This window comes from Chelmon rostratus, chromosome 12, assembly GCF_017976325.1.
Source record: "Chelmon rostratus isolate fCheRos1 chromosome 12, fCheRos1.pri, whole genome shotgun sequence".
Taxonomy (NCBI): Eukaryota; Metazoa; Chordata; class Actinopteri; order Chaetodontiformes; family Chaetodontidae; genus Chelmon; species Chelmon rostratus.
This window is the reverse complement of record NC_055669.1, coordinates 22,184,209-22,201,488: the sequence shown is the minus strand read 5'-3', so window position 1 is coordinate 22,201,488 and position 17,280 is coordinate 22,184,209. Positions and strand designations below refer to the sequence as shown.

At 42.5% G+C, this 17,280-nt stretch overlaps 1 protein-coding gene across 1 annotated transcript in view; it reads left to right on the top strand.

The window, feature by feature from the left end:
* lig1 (ligase I, DNA, ATP-dependent) overlaps positions 1-17,280 on the top strand; it is a 44,159-nt gene that overhangs the window by 21,903 nt on the left and 4,976 nt on the right. The window contains exons 19-24 of the mRNA XM_041949017.1: positions 3,151-3,261; positions 6,175-6,246; positions 7,689-7,833; positions 8,497-8,579; positions 9,058-9,210; positions 13,962-14,015. Coding sequence (XP_041804951.1) covers positions 3,151-3,261; positions 6,175-6,246; positions 7,689-7,833; positions 8,497-8,579; positions 9,058-9,210; positions 13,962-14,015 — 618 coding nt within the window. The remainder of the gene's footprint in view (positions 1-3,150; positions 3,262-6,174; positions 6,247-7,688; positions 7,834-8,496; positions 8,580-9,057; positions 9,211-13,961; positions 14,016-17,280) is intronic.

Genomic DNA, 17,280 nt, shown 5'->3' with positions numbered 1-17,280 from the left:
GTGTTCGTCTTGCAGCTGTAGCCTCACAGCAGGAGGTACTGGCACCGACCCATGCTGTTGTGGCTGAAAGGGGGCCACCCTGAGACCTTCTCCTCCCTCAAGCCAAACACTGTCTCGCCTAAAACTGATTGGCTCAACATCTGTGTGGGAGCCAAAGGGCTGTTTTTAGGTAGAAGTGTGTTCATCTCTCATTTCTTTTGTAGCATCCAATTGAATCACTGCAGTTTGGAGTTAAGTTTCATTTCCACATCCCTTTTCATACTTCACCTTTCACAGAAACCATCTTTTTTTTTTTTTTTTTTTTGCTTTCTGGTCACTTCTAAAGCACGAACAGACTGAGACTGCAAACCCAACATTTCCTCTTTCACGCGAAAAGTTTTCCACTGGACAATGGGTTTCAGGCACTGACCATGAACCACAACGTTCCGGTCTAGAGGCTGCTCAGCTTTATTATGTGTTGTTTCCCATCTCCCTCTGTTCTCATTTCCTGTCATCTCTCTGCTGTCATCTGTCTAATAACGGCATGAAATATCCTACAGATGCTAAAAAGAAACCAAACCTGCAGGAGACTTTCATTATGATCTAGTTTTTTGGAAATATTTCTTTTGTCTTTCACAATGAGATGTGGAATTATTAGGCTCCACTTGGTCAGTGGACGAGTAAATCTGCAATATATATATGATAAAGAATGATATATGATAAAATAACACGTCTTACAGTTTAACACTAAAGGTTAGGACTGATGAAGGCCTTATTACCTGTTAACTAACCCTTATTACAAGAATGTGGACGTGAATGTAAAGCGTGAGCACTTCTTTTATCTCGCCTGGCCGTCCTGTGGTAAACCAGCAGCTCTGTGCCAGCAGGGCTTGAACGGTTATGGTCGCTCACAGCTGTGCAGCCCCCCCCCCCGCCTCCTTCCCGGCTATTGACGAACAGCATTAGGTAATGGCAGCATCCAAAAAAAGTTTACTTTTCAGCTCTACCCGCCCCCTGCTTTCATCTTTGCTCACCGTTCTTTCTCTCTCACACCTTCTTGGATCTCATCATTTCACATCTGCCCTCTCATGTTTCTCTCACACTGATTTTCTTTTCTCAGTTTTTTTGCTCCCTTTTTCTTTTCAGAACTTTTTAAAGCCGCGTGTCTTTTTGTCTCTCACTCTGACCTTGTTGCTCTCTGTCTAATCGTTTCTCTCTCTTTTCTTCTTCATTACTTCTTGATGATGCCTGTTTGGTCCATCACTGCTCACTGCTCTCCTTTCACCTCTCTTTCTCCTCTCTTCTCACTCTTGTCTCTCTTCCTCTTATCTTTTTTCTTTGATACAGCCTGTCTGCGATGTTATACCCCTTTTTTTTGGCCCGTTTCTCAGCCTCTCCTCTCACCCCTCGTCTCTCTCCCTCTACACTCCTTACATATTCACCCTCTTTTTGTTTTCATTGCCTGTCAATGCTCCTCACTGCTGCTTCAATTCTCTGTTCTTGCGTCTTTCTATCCATCTCTCCTCTCACCGTTTGTCTTTAACACTCATTTTTCACACTACTCCCTCCTTTTCGAATACCTCTCCTTTCACTCTTTTCCCTCTTGCTCTCACTCTTACCTCTTCCAAAGCTGTGAGGTTTTAGGTGGGAAAAAAAAAAACTGTTGAGAGTGAAAAGTTTTGGTGTTAATGTGGTTCATTTGCATGCCGCGAGAAAGACACACCCCTCTTAAACTATGGCATCATTTCATTTTATTTAATTTGAGCTTCAAACAATTTTCTTGTGTTCATCTAACACATGACTCTCGATTTGCGACATTTAATTTACCGTGATTGTGCTGTAAAAATAGCCCCTGCGCTTTCATGGAGGAAATCGATTGCGGATCATTAACGTGGCAGACAATTGATGAGGGAAATTGCTTAAATTAAAATTTCCATCCTTAGTCTCCTGACATTAGGCTGTGATGGCCGCGTGTGCCGACACATTCTCACAAACACAATAACTGAACAATGTTAGAGTGAAACGTCACACCAGCGATGCACTGAGGAGATGGTCTGATTAGATTTTACAGCACCTTGCTGCATTATTTTGCATATTAATGAGGGAAAACTAATTCCCCCGAACCTGCCAGAGTGCCTTAATTCTTCTAATTATGAATTGATATTAATGCATTAACACACTAATATTAATAGGAATACATTAATTGCTAATGAATGTGTTACTTAGCCTAATGACCTCGTGAGCTTAGCTTGTTATTTTTGATATATTTGACTGTTTGCAAACAACCTGTTAGCTCCAATGTGTCTCTTGCTCTTAACTCTGATTGGCTCTCACTGATCACCTTTCAGTTTTCACTCACTGATCTGCTCTCAATCTGGTTCAAGTGGTACATTTAAAGCATCCTTGTGGCCCCAAATTAACCAGGACGCAGGAGATTAACATCCTTAAGCTTCACACGGCAGGATTTGGTGGCTCAGATAATTAGCAGCCACTCTGTCTGATGTTGAAAATCAGCGGCGATCGTCAGTGTAATCTGCCCATAGACGGTTTATCCCCTGCCTAAACCCTGTCAGTGTTCTTCCTGCATGGGGAGATATCAGCTGCCAAAGCCTGTTGGTTGATGCAGGAATGACACAACAAACCGAAAAGCAAACTGCAGAGCGTCTCTGGTGAAACATTTGGCTTTTGGCACAACGTGGGAATGTGACCAAAAGAGGGGGCGTGTTTGACACTTTGGTAACTGGTTGAGCAGAGGAGACGGTGGCAACAGACATGCCTGCTCAAGAGCCGCGGTAAATGTAGTGTGGGGGAACATTTTTTTTAATTTGTTGACTTCCAAAGCATTTGGCAACAAATTGAGGGCAGCTGTAGGTCCTGAAACAACCTGAATATGTCTTCAATTTAATTGCCTTGTCCATGCCTTTTAAAAGCTCAGAGTTAAGTCTTGCACTGAGTTTAGAAGTAAGTTTGTTAGATTTACTTCAATGAAACTTCCAGACAATCCTCTGATTGCTATAGCAGATGGTGCTTATATATGCAGATTGTCAAATAACATCATCCAGCTTTTTTCTTTTTTAATCTCGAAAAGCCCTCCTCATCTCTACTGAATCTCTTACCTGTTTATTCATTTCTAATTCCCTTTTGGTGTGTCTTCGCTATTTTCTTCAAAAGGTGAAGAAGGACTCCGTGGTGTCCTGCGTTCTGGACTCGGAGGCGGTGGCCTGGGACCGTGAGAAGAAACAGATCCAGCCCTTCCAGGTCCTCACCACCCGCAAGAGAAAGGTATGGATGGAGAGAACTATATTAAAAGAGGAGAAGGATGGATGAAATGCTCGGGGTGTTAAAATGGAAGAAAGTCGGCGATGATGAGAGGGGAAAAAAAAAGAATTGAAAAGGTTGAAGAGAGAAAACAAGACAGAGATAAAGACCAGGAGGTAGAGGAGAGGTAGATAATAGAGTGAAATGATCCGGCAGACGGAGGGAGATGGACGGAGAAGGAGCGGACAGAAAGAGGGGGAGATTGATAAGTATGAGATAGAAGAGTCAAATGGATCGAGGAGACGAAGGGGGGTGTGAGATTGCAAATGTCAGGGAGGTGTTTTTTCAGTTTTGATCAGAATAATGGCCTCTTTCCACGACACCAATCACATCAGAGTCAAACAGCTCCCTTTACCTTGTCTTTTTCTGTGACCTCTTTGTAAATTAGGAAAAGAGAAATGAGAGTAAATACGGAGAACATGATGATGAAAATGGCTGAAAACTATTGTCTTGATGATTTTTTGCCAGATACTGTTACTGCCACTATTTCATGATTATTTGCAATGATGGTTTGATGCACAAACTGATTGTACTGCGCTTCTGGCATTTTGTAACAGCATCTCCACTGTTGAACTACCATGAGCGTTGTTGCTGAAATGAAATATTTCAGATGAGGAGATGAAACCCGATGTGGACTAATTAAACATCATTAACTGGTGGAGGGGAAAGTAACAGGGGATTGAAAAGGAGAATGAAGGAGACGAGGGCTAAATCTTGTAGGTGTGAAGGCTGCCGAGGCATTTCCTGTTCTATTCCTGTGTTATATTTTGGTAAAGTGTTTTCTAAAAGAATGTTAAAGCAACATTATATAAGAGTCCTTTTTGTAATTTTGGCCTCTACAGTTCAATTCACTTGCGCTGTGAGAAATGTGGACAGCTCAACACATGCATTTGTTATGATTACAGTACTTAGGCTCAAAAACTAGCGACTTGCTAACACAGCCAAACATCAAGCAAGTGCAACAACACAAGACTTATCTCAGCTAGCCAGCTAATATTACTTAATATCTCCAGCTTGGTGTCTGTCGTGCAGCATGTTATTTTGCAGAGCTCTCATTAAGCTCTCGTACCTTGTCAGCGCCGCCGCTTCCCTGATGTCCACAGAGGCTGCTGAGCCCATTTCCGTTGCCTGCTCGTGCAGCTCCGGTGCCCAGTCCACCACTGGTCCCAGCTGGATCCCCACCATCCAAAAACCACCTCCTCCCAGCAGTCCAAAGCTCCTGTGACGGCGTTGTTCCGAGCTCCTAGTCCAGTCTGGGCAGAGTCAGCTAGCTGAGCTAACTGGCTAACAGCAGCTAGCCTTGGCAGCAGTTAGCCGTTACTTTAGCATCAAGAAAAGCTACATGTACATCAGGAAACGCTGTAAATCACAGAGAGGTGAAGAAGAGCAGCCGGAGGACATCAGGAGGAAACCCAGAAATCATTTTCTCTGTAGGACATGATCCAGTTTCACCAAAATCAGTGACCCAGTTGGTGGTGTGTGATGTAGGGCTGCACGTCTTGCAGTAGGCCGTACCCAGAGCCCCCAAGTTACATAGCACAACTCCCTGTTCCAAGCCAGTGGACAATCAGACTGATATTCAAGCAGTTTTAAAGTAAGAGTTTTATAATGTTTTTTTAAGATTCTGCTGCACCAGCTGTTCACACATTCAAACTCGACCTAATCATCACGTTTATTCAGCGATTCATGCATTTCTAATTGCTCCTCAAAAACAATTTCTAGTTGTGAAACATTTGCACCCAATAACTGCTGCGTGTGACTGTTACCAGGCTAAAGTAACCAACTGACAAAGCTAACATCGGCTTGCTGCTACATGACCCATTCAGAAGAGCAAGAGATATTATGAAATATGGTCAACATCCGTTTACTGATGCTTAATGAAATATTTGACATCATATTAAAAAATATAATAATAATAATATAAAAAATAACTACAGCTTTACCTCAGATTACAAAGCATTATGCCATGTTTTGCTTAATTATGACATAATGTCAGCTAGCATTAGTTTAAAATAACCTTATATGTCTTACTCTGAAACACATTTGTCCAATATATTTGATGTACAGTGCTGCTTGTTTTCAGGTTGTAGTACAGCTTGTGAACATTAATTAAGCTGTCACTGAAAAATGTAGTTTTTCCACCTTCTCCACTAACAACAGGTAACTGGACACCTTTGAGTTGTAATTATTTTAGCCTTTAGTTGCTTTCAAACTTCGAAAGGTAAACCTAATATTTGATGTGAAGTGATTAAAAAAGGTTTGAAAAGGGTTCAATAAGTGGATTTATTTTCAGCTTCTGGGGGCCAAAAACTGGACCCAGTATCTTTAAGTTTTAACAGTACAACCTGATTAAGTAATTCGCTAGTTTGAAACTATCTAGTAGCCAGAAAGGAGGGATGTAGTAATGGATTAACGAGCAGCTGGTGCAGCCCAGGCTTGAGATTCAATATTACTTTGGCAAAGTCCTGAAATTTTACATCAGAGCCACAGTGGAGACACTGCAATAAGGCAGAGTCGAGACTCTAGAGACTGACAGGATTAAACGAGAGTGGAGTAAACAGGATGAGGTGCAAGAGAGGTGAGAGTGGGAGTTGGAGAAGCAGAAGAGGTGAGTGAAGTGAGTCGAGGAGCAGGAAGAGAAGGAGGAAGACAATGAGGAGGTGTGATGCTGTTAAAAGGTGGAGGGGAGACAGCAAGGTGGAGTGGTTAACTTTCAAGATGAATGGGAGAGAAATCAAAGAGCTCTTTGTTACAAGTCCCAAGGTTGGATGTAGCGATTTGTGAATAAGATGCTTGTATTTGCATATTTTCATCAGGGGAGAAATGCTAAAGTGAGTGTCCGTGTGTGCGTATATGTGTTGCTTCCCTGTGATGCAGGACGTGGATGCCTCGGAGATCAAAGTCCAAGTGTGTGTGTACGCCTTTGACCTCCTCTATCTCAACGGCGAGGTAAGGCCTGATGTTGATGAGGACAATTTTCCCCAGAGATCTCTCTCACTGCTGCCGTGTGTGTGTTAAATTTTTTTGCGAGTTCGCCTCTGCGCTCATCGCACCGCTGAGATGCCTACAGCGTCCCTGAATGCCAATGATGATGCTACTGGACGCTGTAACTAGATAATGATTGTAATTCTCATTGTAATTCCAACGGTGTGTGTGTCTGAGTGTGTGTGTGTCTGTCTGAGACTTTCTCTGGGTCTGTGTGTGTGAGAGAGCGAGTCTGTACCTCTCTTAGACTGTCAAACTCTGTTTGCTGTGGGTGGTGATTGTGTGATTCCATCTAAATAATACACAATTTTAAAGCTGATTTCCTGAAAGTCAGCCAGAGAAAATGCAAATCAGTGAATGTTTCCATTAGTCAATGCTACGAGTTTTCACAAGTGGATGGAAGCTAAATTTCAGAATTAAAAGAGCACCAGTGACTCATAGCTTGTGCCATTTCATTGCTGCTTCCTACCTAATATGGCATTTATGTAAATATGATGAATTAATTTGTTTCTGTATGCGCAAACTTCCTGTGTTACCTTTTTTAATTCATTCATTTCTTTAGTTTCATTTGATTGTTCCCCTGTTGCACACAGTTTGACAGTGCAGTTGCTTGTGCGCTGCAGTACGGCTAACTCTATTGTTAGCCTGGGTCGGGCTGTTCATGCTTCCTCACACAGAGCCCTCCGTGCCAACACCCGGCCAACCATTAGGGGCTGCTAGCAGGACTATAGCTGCCCCTGAGGACACCAAGGTCATGTCCTTGGTGCTATTTTTGGGAATCTGGCAGGTTTAAAGACCAGAGCCGGAGTTAACATTCTACAGTGAAGCACCTATTACACATGAGACCGTATCTGTGTCGTTATTAATTAAGAAAGACAAAGAATAAGCGAAGCAGGCCCTGGAGACATCACCAGTAATTGGAAAAACCTGTATCAGTCAACTTTTAGTGTTAATACGTCAGTGTTTTTCCATTTCTGCAACGTGTTTGACTCGTTTAGTGATATTTAAGGAAATTTGAAGTCATTTCATTATTTTTTTTTCATGCATAAATTGAAATACCCTGAAACTACAATATGTAACATGCTTATTGCAATTGTGTGCAACCAATACTGTGTGTGTTCTGCTGATTTGAGACTGTGCAGCGTGTGTGTGTATGTGTGTGTGTGGGTGTTTGCATGTGTGCCCAAAGCCTTTGTGACTGTATCTGTGAGTATACTCTGAGACTGTGTGTTTGTGTGTGTGTGGGTAGCTCGTTGAGATGGCGTTTCGTCCTTGTCATTGCAAGGCTCTAAGCTATGGAGAGGAAATGGTTGTAATGATACACAATTTTGCCATTTGTAATGATTGTGTCTTTGTGTGTGTTTGTGTATACGTGTGTTTGTGTGTGTGTGTGTGTGTGTGTGTAGTCCCTGGTGCGACAGCCGTTGTGTCGGCGTCGGGCTCTGCTGAAAGAAAGCTTCTCAGAGGTGGAGGGAGAGTTTGTGTTCGCCCGATCCATCGACTCTGACAACACCGACACCATCGCTGAGTTCCTGGAGCAGTCTGTCCGAGGTGTGTGTGTTTTTGTGTGTGTGTGTGTGTGTGTGTGTGTGTGTGTGTGTGTGTGTGTGTGTGTGTGTGTGTGTGTGTGTGTGTGTGACACGGAGACAGACTTTCTTACTTGTTTTGTCTTGAAGTTTCCCTGCCTGCTGTCCCCGTGCGTCTCGAACCTTTTCGTGTGTGGGTGTGTTGCGTGTGTGTTTTATTTCATTTATGCCCCTGCCTGCTGCCTTCATGTGTAAATTGTGTGAAGGGTGTGTGTAGTAGTTGTGTATGTGTGTGTACTTTCCCTGCCTGCTGTCTTTGTTTGGCCTGCGTTGGTTATATTTATGTGTGTTTGCCTTAGTGTGTGTGTGCACAAGAGAGACAGAAGCTGTGAGTTGTGTAATTGGGTTGTGTTGTGGGTGTGTCTCTGTATAGGAGAAAGAACATAGAAACGTGTTTCCCCATGTGTTTTATGTGTGTATGAGTTATATGCTTGTGTCCTTGTCTACTGTCTCTCTTTGTGTCTTGAACTGTGCGTGCGTGCGTGTGTGTGCGCGTGCGTGTGTGTGCGCGTGCCTCAGAAGGAGACCGAGACCTTCCATGTATCTGATAAGATAATCTGTTCATTTCCTTTCTGCACGACTGGAATCGTGTTTTGGTGTATTAATGTGTGTCTCTGTGTGTGTGTAGACTCCTGCGAGGGCCTAATGGTGAAGACTCTGGAGAAAGATGCCACCTATGAAATTGCCAAGCGCTCTCACAACTGGCTCAAGGTGTGTGTGACACAACAGTAACTCTCATGCACTTTGCATGCACTGTTCATAAACATGGGCACACACTGGCCCCAACATGTGTGTGTTACACAGCTGGAAAACCTGTTCTCTTATGACAGACACACAGAAGTGAGCACACAGTTATGCATTGCTGACTGTATAAAGGTCTTCATTTACTTACTTCTCTCTAGATGTGTGATTTTTTACTTTTTTAGTTTTTGTGGACACAGATAATAAAATCTTTAAATGAAGAAGCAAAGCAGCTTCTTCAACACACAACGCATCATCTCTGACAGTTGGCATTGCTAATAAATGACATTTCATTGTGCCCTCTGGCATTTCATTTATGTGAAGAAGATTATTACCTTTTTATAGTCATAATTGATTCCATTTTGTTAATTGTGCCCTGATTTATTGTTGCATCTTTAATCATAAGGAACACAGTAATATCTCTGTCATGCTGTTGTCCTCCCCTCAGCTTAAAAAGGACTACCTGGAGGGGGTGGGCGACACAGTGGACCTCTGTGTGATTGGCGCCTACCTGGGAAAAGGCAAGAGGACGGGCACCTACGGGGGCTTCCTGCTGGCCTGCTACGACGAGGATAACGAGGAGTTCCAGTCCGTCTGCAAGGTGTGTGTTTGTACAGTCCATGTTTTATAGCGATACAGTACATCCAACACAGGGTTTGATATGATGCAGGGGATTCATGACTGGTTTCTCTGATGATATATTTAATAAAATGTCTAAAGCAGAAGAAATGTTATTTATGAAGCAAAAAAAGGTGCAAACAAGATTTGCTAGTTTAATCAGTTCTCAGTTCGTTATGTTTGCAAAAATCACATAATAGTCTCTAAAATAATAAAATGAATTTTACAAGCAGATCCACACCCACATGCACAAAACCCTCACTGAAGAATAAGGCAACACTTCATCAGGGTAGCTTGTTATTTATACTGCAAGTGTTACTGGAGTTTTGACGTCTGCAGGCTTTTTTTCCGTGACTGCAGCTTTGGAAGAAGGTCGATGCGTCGATGTGGCAGCATTGTTATCAATTTGTAAAGGTTCACATTCGCCAACATGCTGTTAATTACTTTATTTTATTCCCATCCGAATAACAGCGGGGGAATAATGTGCACATAAATGTTTTAAACAGCAGTGTATTAATGGGGTTGACCGGGCCAAGGGCCCGAGGAAATCTGTTTTCATTTTTTACCAGATCCAGTTTAATTTTTTCCAAATTTTCCGTTTTAATTTTCCTGAACTTTGTTTTATGATTTTAGGACAATTTGTTAGTGTCTAATTATGTGGTGGGTGCGAACATTTCAGCAGCTCAATAAGAAAATATTCAAAATGTAATGAATATTCTGAGAGTTTGTTGAAGTGATGAGCTCTTGGTATCGCACTGCTGCCCAAAGCACTGCGCTCTGCTCCCAAATGAAAAGCCTGCAGAGAAACTCATCTTATATTTCTGGCCTCGACATGTATGTCAACATTTTCAGGCAGAGTCCTGATGTTTAAAATGTTAATCTATGGAATTTGCCCTCCGGCAGTACATGTACTCAAACATGTAACCTTTGAAAGGCGAGACTGATAGAAATGTGTTTTTAACATGCGTTTGTGTGCAGGAGCTTGTGATTAATATTGAGAGTTAAATACTGTTGAGTGTTTTCTGTTCGTGTCTGTTTTGTGTGTGCACGCGTGTGGTGAGGTGTTTTCATGTCTGTGCGGAGTGTGTTTTGACGTGCGTTTGTTGTATTTGGTGTGTGTGTGGTTGTTCAGCAGGTGTGTGTGCGTCACTTGTCTCCTCAAAGCTGAGTTGGAGGAAAATCTACAAGTGTGTGTGGAGGCGTGACTGGGTGCATCTTAGGATAAGTGGTAAGCATGTATTGGAGCATGCGTGACCACTTGTGTGCATTTATGTGTGTGTGTGTGTGTGTGTGTGTGTGTGTGTGTTTGAGATAATGCAAGCGTGAACAAGCCAGAGTATGACTTCACCACAGAGCATAAATTCTGTCTCTTCTTCATCCTGTGAAAACCTTCCATCTCTGTTTTTTTTCCCTCTATAACTTTTATGTCTTTATCCATGGAAAAGGGATTTAGTGAGCAGCGAACACACACACACACACACACACACACACACACTTTTTGCTGCACCGCCTGCTTCACTTTCATATACTTACACACATTCACACCTGGGAGCTCGCTGGTACAACCACAGCATTCTGCTGCTGGCTACTGAGCGGCTCCACTGGAGCCGACTGAGGTTAAAGCGCCCGTTAGATTACAGCGTTAACTGTTTCAGGCTGTTCTAGTGGTTTCTCCCTCTTCTCACGATTTGTTCTATAAATAAAGTCTCATTGGAGAATGTTTTCACACTTGAGATGACTACCCTGGATAAGTGAGGTGAGGATGAACGTTGCGTTTGGAGTTACACAGGAGAAGACACCACTTGTTGTGTAAAATGTGAAAAATGTTCGATGAAGAGCTCCTGCTTGTTGTCTGTTATTGATTTCATATTAATCTTCCTTTGCTCAGCTCGCTGCTGGTTCTGGCGTTTGAGAGCACTTCAGTTTTTTCTTACATTGTTGTCATGGTTTAAACCGTCCTCTTTAAATGAAGGCTGACTGAGCTGCAGAATGGAAGGTTTCGGTCACACCTGTCAGTCGGTGTGGCCTGGTGCATCCAGTCGTACCAGGTTTTATTTACTCTGTTGTTCACACTTTCAGCTCAGGTCTTGGCAACATTAATGCCTTGTCCAGATGCACTTGGCTTCTTTTTAAAACATCTGCACCTTTGGACCTTTTATGTACAGAAACTCAGTTTTTGGTCATTGAAAAGGGAGCTTCCAGGATTGCATTTTCATATTAAAGGAGAGTTTCGTTTGCTTGTGTGGCTGAGATTTTGTGGGAGGAGGAGCCCTGTTTTTTTAAAAAAAAATGCCTGTATATGTGTGAACTAGGCTGAAGATGAAATCTCCAGCCTTCCATTCTGGCATTCCCATCTGATCTCCGTTATCTCAGCGGTGTGCGGATAACTTGGCAGTTACACCTTGTTCTTAATGTCGTGTTGGTGCATTGCCTCCCCCAAGCTCTGCAACCTAAGCGATAGTCAAAAAGTGCACAGACTCCTGCAGTCCTCTCAAACAAGAGCCAAAATCAGTATAATTTTAGAATGAAGTGGTGAACTGTGAACTTCTTCCAACCTGCCACAATGTGGATATTACAGGTATCATTTGATGAAATGTAGCTATGTATTTTTACACAAGTATTGTACTTAATTTGAGTATTTCCATTTTATAATACTTAATAATTCTGTTCTTTATAAACATTTTATAATCACAACATTAAAATGCTTTTACATGTTTATGATTCAGTAATACTAGTCTAGTAATGTAAATGTCGCACTCTGATTGGGTCCGTTTTACATCATTAGTACCTTAACTTGTGATACTTTTGGCACTTTGCTGCTCGTATCGTAGCTTTTTCACTTTTAATGGAGTATTGTTTTATTGTGGTTTTGCTGTTTTTGCTTAAAAAAAACTCTCAGTATGTCTTCCAACACTGGCTGACTCTCTGCAGTGTTGAGTGAGTGTTGCTGACACTGTCACACCAGTTAAAGACTTGACGGAGCCAAGAGATTATGTGTTTTTTGTTTTTTTTTTTTGTCTTTTTTGTCTTTTTTTGGATGAATGTGTTGATGATGTGCATCATTCATCACAGTTCTACATCATAGAGGTCTGTTTCCACTACATGAAAATAATAGGAACTGTTGATATGAGTAATTAAAAAAGAAGAAATGGTGTAATATTAGTCTTTATAATGAAAGCTGTCTGTGGCACGTCTCTGCTGTCTGGTCGTTTAGGATGTGTATCATGTGACAGCAGCGCCAGCAGATCCAGTGAGCTGCTTGTCATCTGTCTTTTTTCCTCTTCAACTCTTCAATGTCAACCATTAAACAAAGACCCCCAAAAAATATTGTCCTTGACATAAACTTCAGGAACCTTCAGTCTGACAAGCTCCTTTGTATCTGAAAGCAGAATTTAACCCACATTTCAATCTCCCAAATGTAATCCCGACTATACGTCCTACTGAAACGTCCTTGAGCGAGACTCGAGTCCTCAGCAGATCTGGGAGCAGTCCACTCAGACACGGTTCACGTTAGAGGTGTTCATGGGTCCAAAAATGCGTGCCCTGAACCTGGAAATGTACTACCCGGAACTGAACCGGACCTGTCTATAAACTGGAACTATGTCTTCCCTAATGTTATGTTAGTAGCCTTCTCTCCTTGCTACCACCTGTGATCTCTGTGTCGAGTCTGTTTGTTCTCACCTTGTTTCCCAGCCTGTACATACAACTCTCTCAGTAATTAAGAATAAACACACACACACACACACACACACACACACACACACACACACACACACACACACAGAGAGAGCACTTCTATCATGATCAGTGCTGTGTGATCACGGCCGATTCTTCTCGATCCACTTGAGGATTGCTCATAATGTTCAACAAACCCAGGACTAGCGGTAATAAACCCGACCCACACCCGATTGACTGTATAAAACGTGGATCCAAACCAGTCCAGGTCCTGGGTCAGGTCTCGAGTCCTCGGTATTGGGTCTACCTGTGAAGACCTTGAGTTCCCATTGACTCCCTCCAGAGATCGTAAGATGAATGCTAATGAAATGGGAAAGACATTAGGTTGCAGTCACAGCAACAGCTTGTTATTCGGTTTCTCAACATAAATTCATAACTCTCTCATGGCCTTGAAAACGCTCAGTCATTAGATATTGGGTCGTCATTGATAATCACCTGTACTGATCAAATGCAGCTGCTTCAGGGGTCCGATTGTGACATTCAATAAAACAAACACTTCTTTGTATTTGTCTAAAAACCACCTAACAGGTTATCTCCTGTGTTTGGTGTGACATTGGTGTTTTCATCCATTTCAACTGAGGCCGTAAAGGTGCCACAGTTGAATGAAACCCCTCTGAACCTTGTTGTGTTCACTGCAGGCTCTGGAAACACAAAGCTGCTGGTGGGCACCTGCAGAATACACCTTTTAGAATATATCTGTGAGCTGGAAAATGCTATATTTGCATGATATAGCAGCCTTTTTTCTTTCCCCTTCTGTACATCTCAGCCCGCGAGACGATTCTCGTGTCTCAGCGGGTTCGAGTCTTTTGAGAGGTGACACGACGCTTCAGGCGAAGCAGGCAGACAAGGTGCTCGTGGCGTAGGTGAGGGAGGTTTGCTTGCCGTTCTGTGTTCTGCCGCTCGCTGCCAAATGTCTGCTGTCTCACCATGAGGGAGTATGTGTGTGTGTGTGTGCATATCCGAGTGTGTGTCTCTCTCATCTCCTTTCGTCTCTTGCAGATCGGGACAGGCTTCAAGGATGAAGATCTGGAGCAGCATTACAAGTTCTTAAAGGTAAAGTGGCACGCCGTGGCTGTCGCACTTACCAGCTCAGTAAAATACACAACTTCAACACTTGTTTTCTCACATTGATGCCTTCAGTTTTTTAAAATCATAAGCTGTGTTTTGAGCATTCTGCAGCCACAGATGAGAGTGGCTGAGGACTTTGGAGCCCTTTAATTCTATAGATAGTTAGTCTCTCATTCAATTCCTCATTCCATCTCTCCAAGTATAAATTGAGACTTTCAGACCAAAGTGAGACGGCCAGTCTGCAAATATACTTATAAAATGCAACTCAAATGCTGCAGTCATTTTGTAATTGACACCTCCAGGTACTTTTAAAGTGCCAAAATGAGAGAAGTCAGAGAAATTAAGCTCAGGGATTGTAGGAAATATGTTTCCCACCCCCCAGGCTGGTCCACATAGTGTCTGCCTTTCTGAACTGAGCAAAATCAATGCTTTGGCTTTAAAACTGTGTATTTCCTGACAAATGTGTGACTTCAGTACTTTGTTGGAAAATGTTGGACAGAGATCATAAGCTACATCTCTTACAGCGATCTGCTTTTTGGAGTAACTGTGCAGGCATGCTGTGACGTTGGATAATGAATTGCTTTTTCAATTTACATTTGAAGAGGTTCGCTCCGGAGCAGCAGAGCAGCAGCATTTGAAGAAATTGACAACCGCTCTCCGAAAGCGATAGCCGTTGTGAGAGTCACAATTCACTTGAGTACTCTGTTGACTTTATTGGCTAAATTTAGAGCTGCTTTTTGCAGAAATAAGAGCAGAGGAGAGGCTCTTAAAAAAAAGCATTCACCTGTTTGTGAAAGTGACTAATTGTTGGATCACATTCACTGTACAAACCTGGAACACAGTGTGGCGTTCTGGAATCAAATAACCTTAAAGTAATATTTTAAAGGTTAAGGGTTTAGACTCAGTGGAACAAACTGCTGCACAGTGCAGATTCGCAGTGAAACAGTGATTGAGAAGGCGGTGTAACCTTTTTTTTTTCTCCCCCAGACCAATACAGCTTGTAGTGTAGTGCTTAGTAATGAAACCCTCCATCTGAAAGTGATGGATGGCGAATTAAGGCGAGCTGCTGGTGCGGCCGTGTTGCTGCGGTTGGAGTGCTGCAGGCCGATGGGACTCCAGACATGGAGACAATTGGCTGTGTTCGCACTCTTCTGGGTGGCGAGGTGCAGTGCTGCAACGAGAGACACACCGATCCCCCCCCCCCCCCCCCCCCTTTTTTTTTTCTGTTCTGATGTTTATTCTGTTGCTTGAACATAAACCTGCTCCTCTTTCCTTTTTAATTCATAATCTGCCTAGCTCACAGTGCGGAGCTTGGAGTGTGTGATGCTGCAACTGCACAAGAGCCGAAACAATAAGACGATTAATCATTTAGCTGATAGACAGAAAATGAATCAGCAGCTGTTTTGATAATCAGTAAAAGTGCCAAATATTCACTGGCGCCCGCCTCAGACGTCAACATTTAATTTTCATTTTTTTAATGTGTCTACAACCCTGATTCCAAAAATTTGGGATGCTGTGTAGACATAAATAGGACAGAATGTGATAATTTTCTAATCCTTTTTGACATATACTCAATTGAAAACAGTACAAAGACAATATATTTAATGTGTTACCCCATCAGCGTCATGGAGCGAGGTTCACCTCTTTGTGAGCACATGACTGGATGAAGGATGTTACTACATGGACTTGGGAACACTAAAACCGTTGTTGAGAATATTTTTGGATTTTGTTTAATGTTAATCAAAATAACCAAGTAACAAAGGCATCACCATTTGGCTCTGGGAAACTGACATTTTACTGACTGAACAATCAATCGAGAAAACTCCGGTTTATTAGAACTTGGGTCGTATTTTTACGTGTTTGTCCATAATTTCCGATGGTTACGGGGACATTGTACTAGCCAAATAAATAGCTGAAATCTGGCAATGCGGCCGAAAGTCACACAGCAAGAACCACAAGCAAGATTTTCTTTATTCGGAGGTAAAACAAAAATAGTGTGCTCAAAATATCAATTATACACAACTACAGCAAGTACAGTCGATCAAAGTTAAACCAGGAAGTCAGTCTGTTACCTGGAGGTGTTTATAACGGACAGTTTGGGTCATTACTTCCTTCATTTTCTCTTTCAGATAAATTGGGCTAACCTTGGGCTTCGTTTGATGCCTTTCTGTCCTCGTTTGTTGCCGTGTCGCACGTCCTTGTATTGTTTTTCCAATACCTGACGGCCAAACCGACTGAAAAAAGAATAAAACCTCAAATAGTGGCCTTGATAAAGTCAGCATTGTGTACATTCACCTCTTCCATCAGTGCAGTAACAGCCCTCTCATTTGAGTTTTTTCATCATGCTCTTTTCAAGTGCTGTTTAATGCAAACTGAGCACTTCCTGCACTGATGTTTGATGTTTAAACTTTACCAGGGACAAGAGAGATTACAATGTTTGAGCTGCTGAACAAAAGCTTTTAATATGAAAATATATGCAAACTTGTATTAAACTGGAATTTACCTTTGAAACACTCAGGAGACATTCTGGAGTGACCATTAGCTTTATTTAAAGAGCCACTGAGAGGCTGCTACTGAAGGAATCGCCTTTGTCTTCTCGTTTAGTGGAAAAACTGGAGATTTTGTAACATCAAACTTTTGTGGTTCGCCTTTTCTGTTGCCCACTCTGCAGAAACTGTGCGCCTCTCCCAGCAATAATTACCCTCTTTAAATTAGTCTCCCCTACATACGCCCTCAGGATGGATGCACTGCCTGCTGTGAATGGCATAAATATTTGCCTCCAAGTGAAAAGGCTCACACACGTTTTATGTTGTGGACGGTTTATAAAAATGCATTGTTGTGTTTCTATAAGAGTGGAGATTTAATGTGGGTCAGTCGCGCCCAGCTGACGCCTGACCTGTCAAATAAAGTGTGAAGGTGCACCTCTAACTCATGTTTATCAGCAGCGATGTTTTATAAGACTCTCCACGCCTACCAGCTCGCTCATTGTAATTCACTCTGCGTGAGAGTGTCACTTGAATGCCTACAGTATAAATAATGTGTGCAAGAAAACCAGCACCACTACTGCTGGAGCCTTCTTTTTCCCAGCATTACTTAACTATGACCCAGTTCTGTGGACACTGCGGCAGTCTGGTTAACATTACACTGCTTCAGAGTCGCACTCGCCGAGGTGGTTGTTTTACGGCAAAACAAGAGGGGTGTCATTATGTGGAGGTGTGACACCGACTCTGACAGGATGATTGCTCGTGTC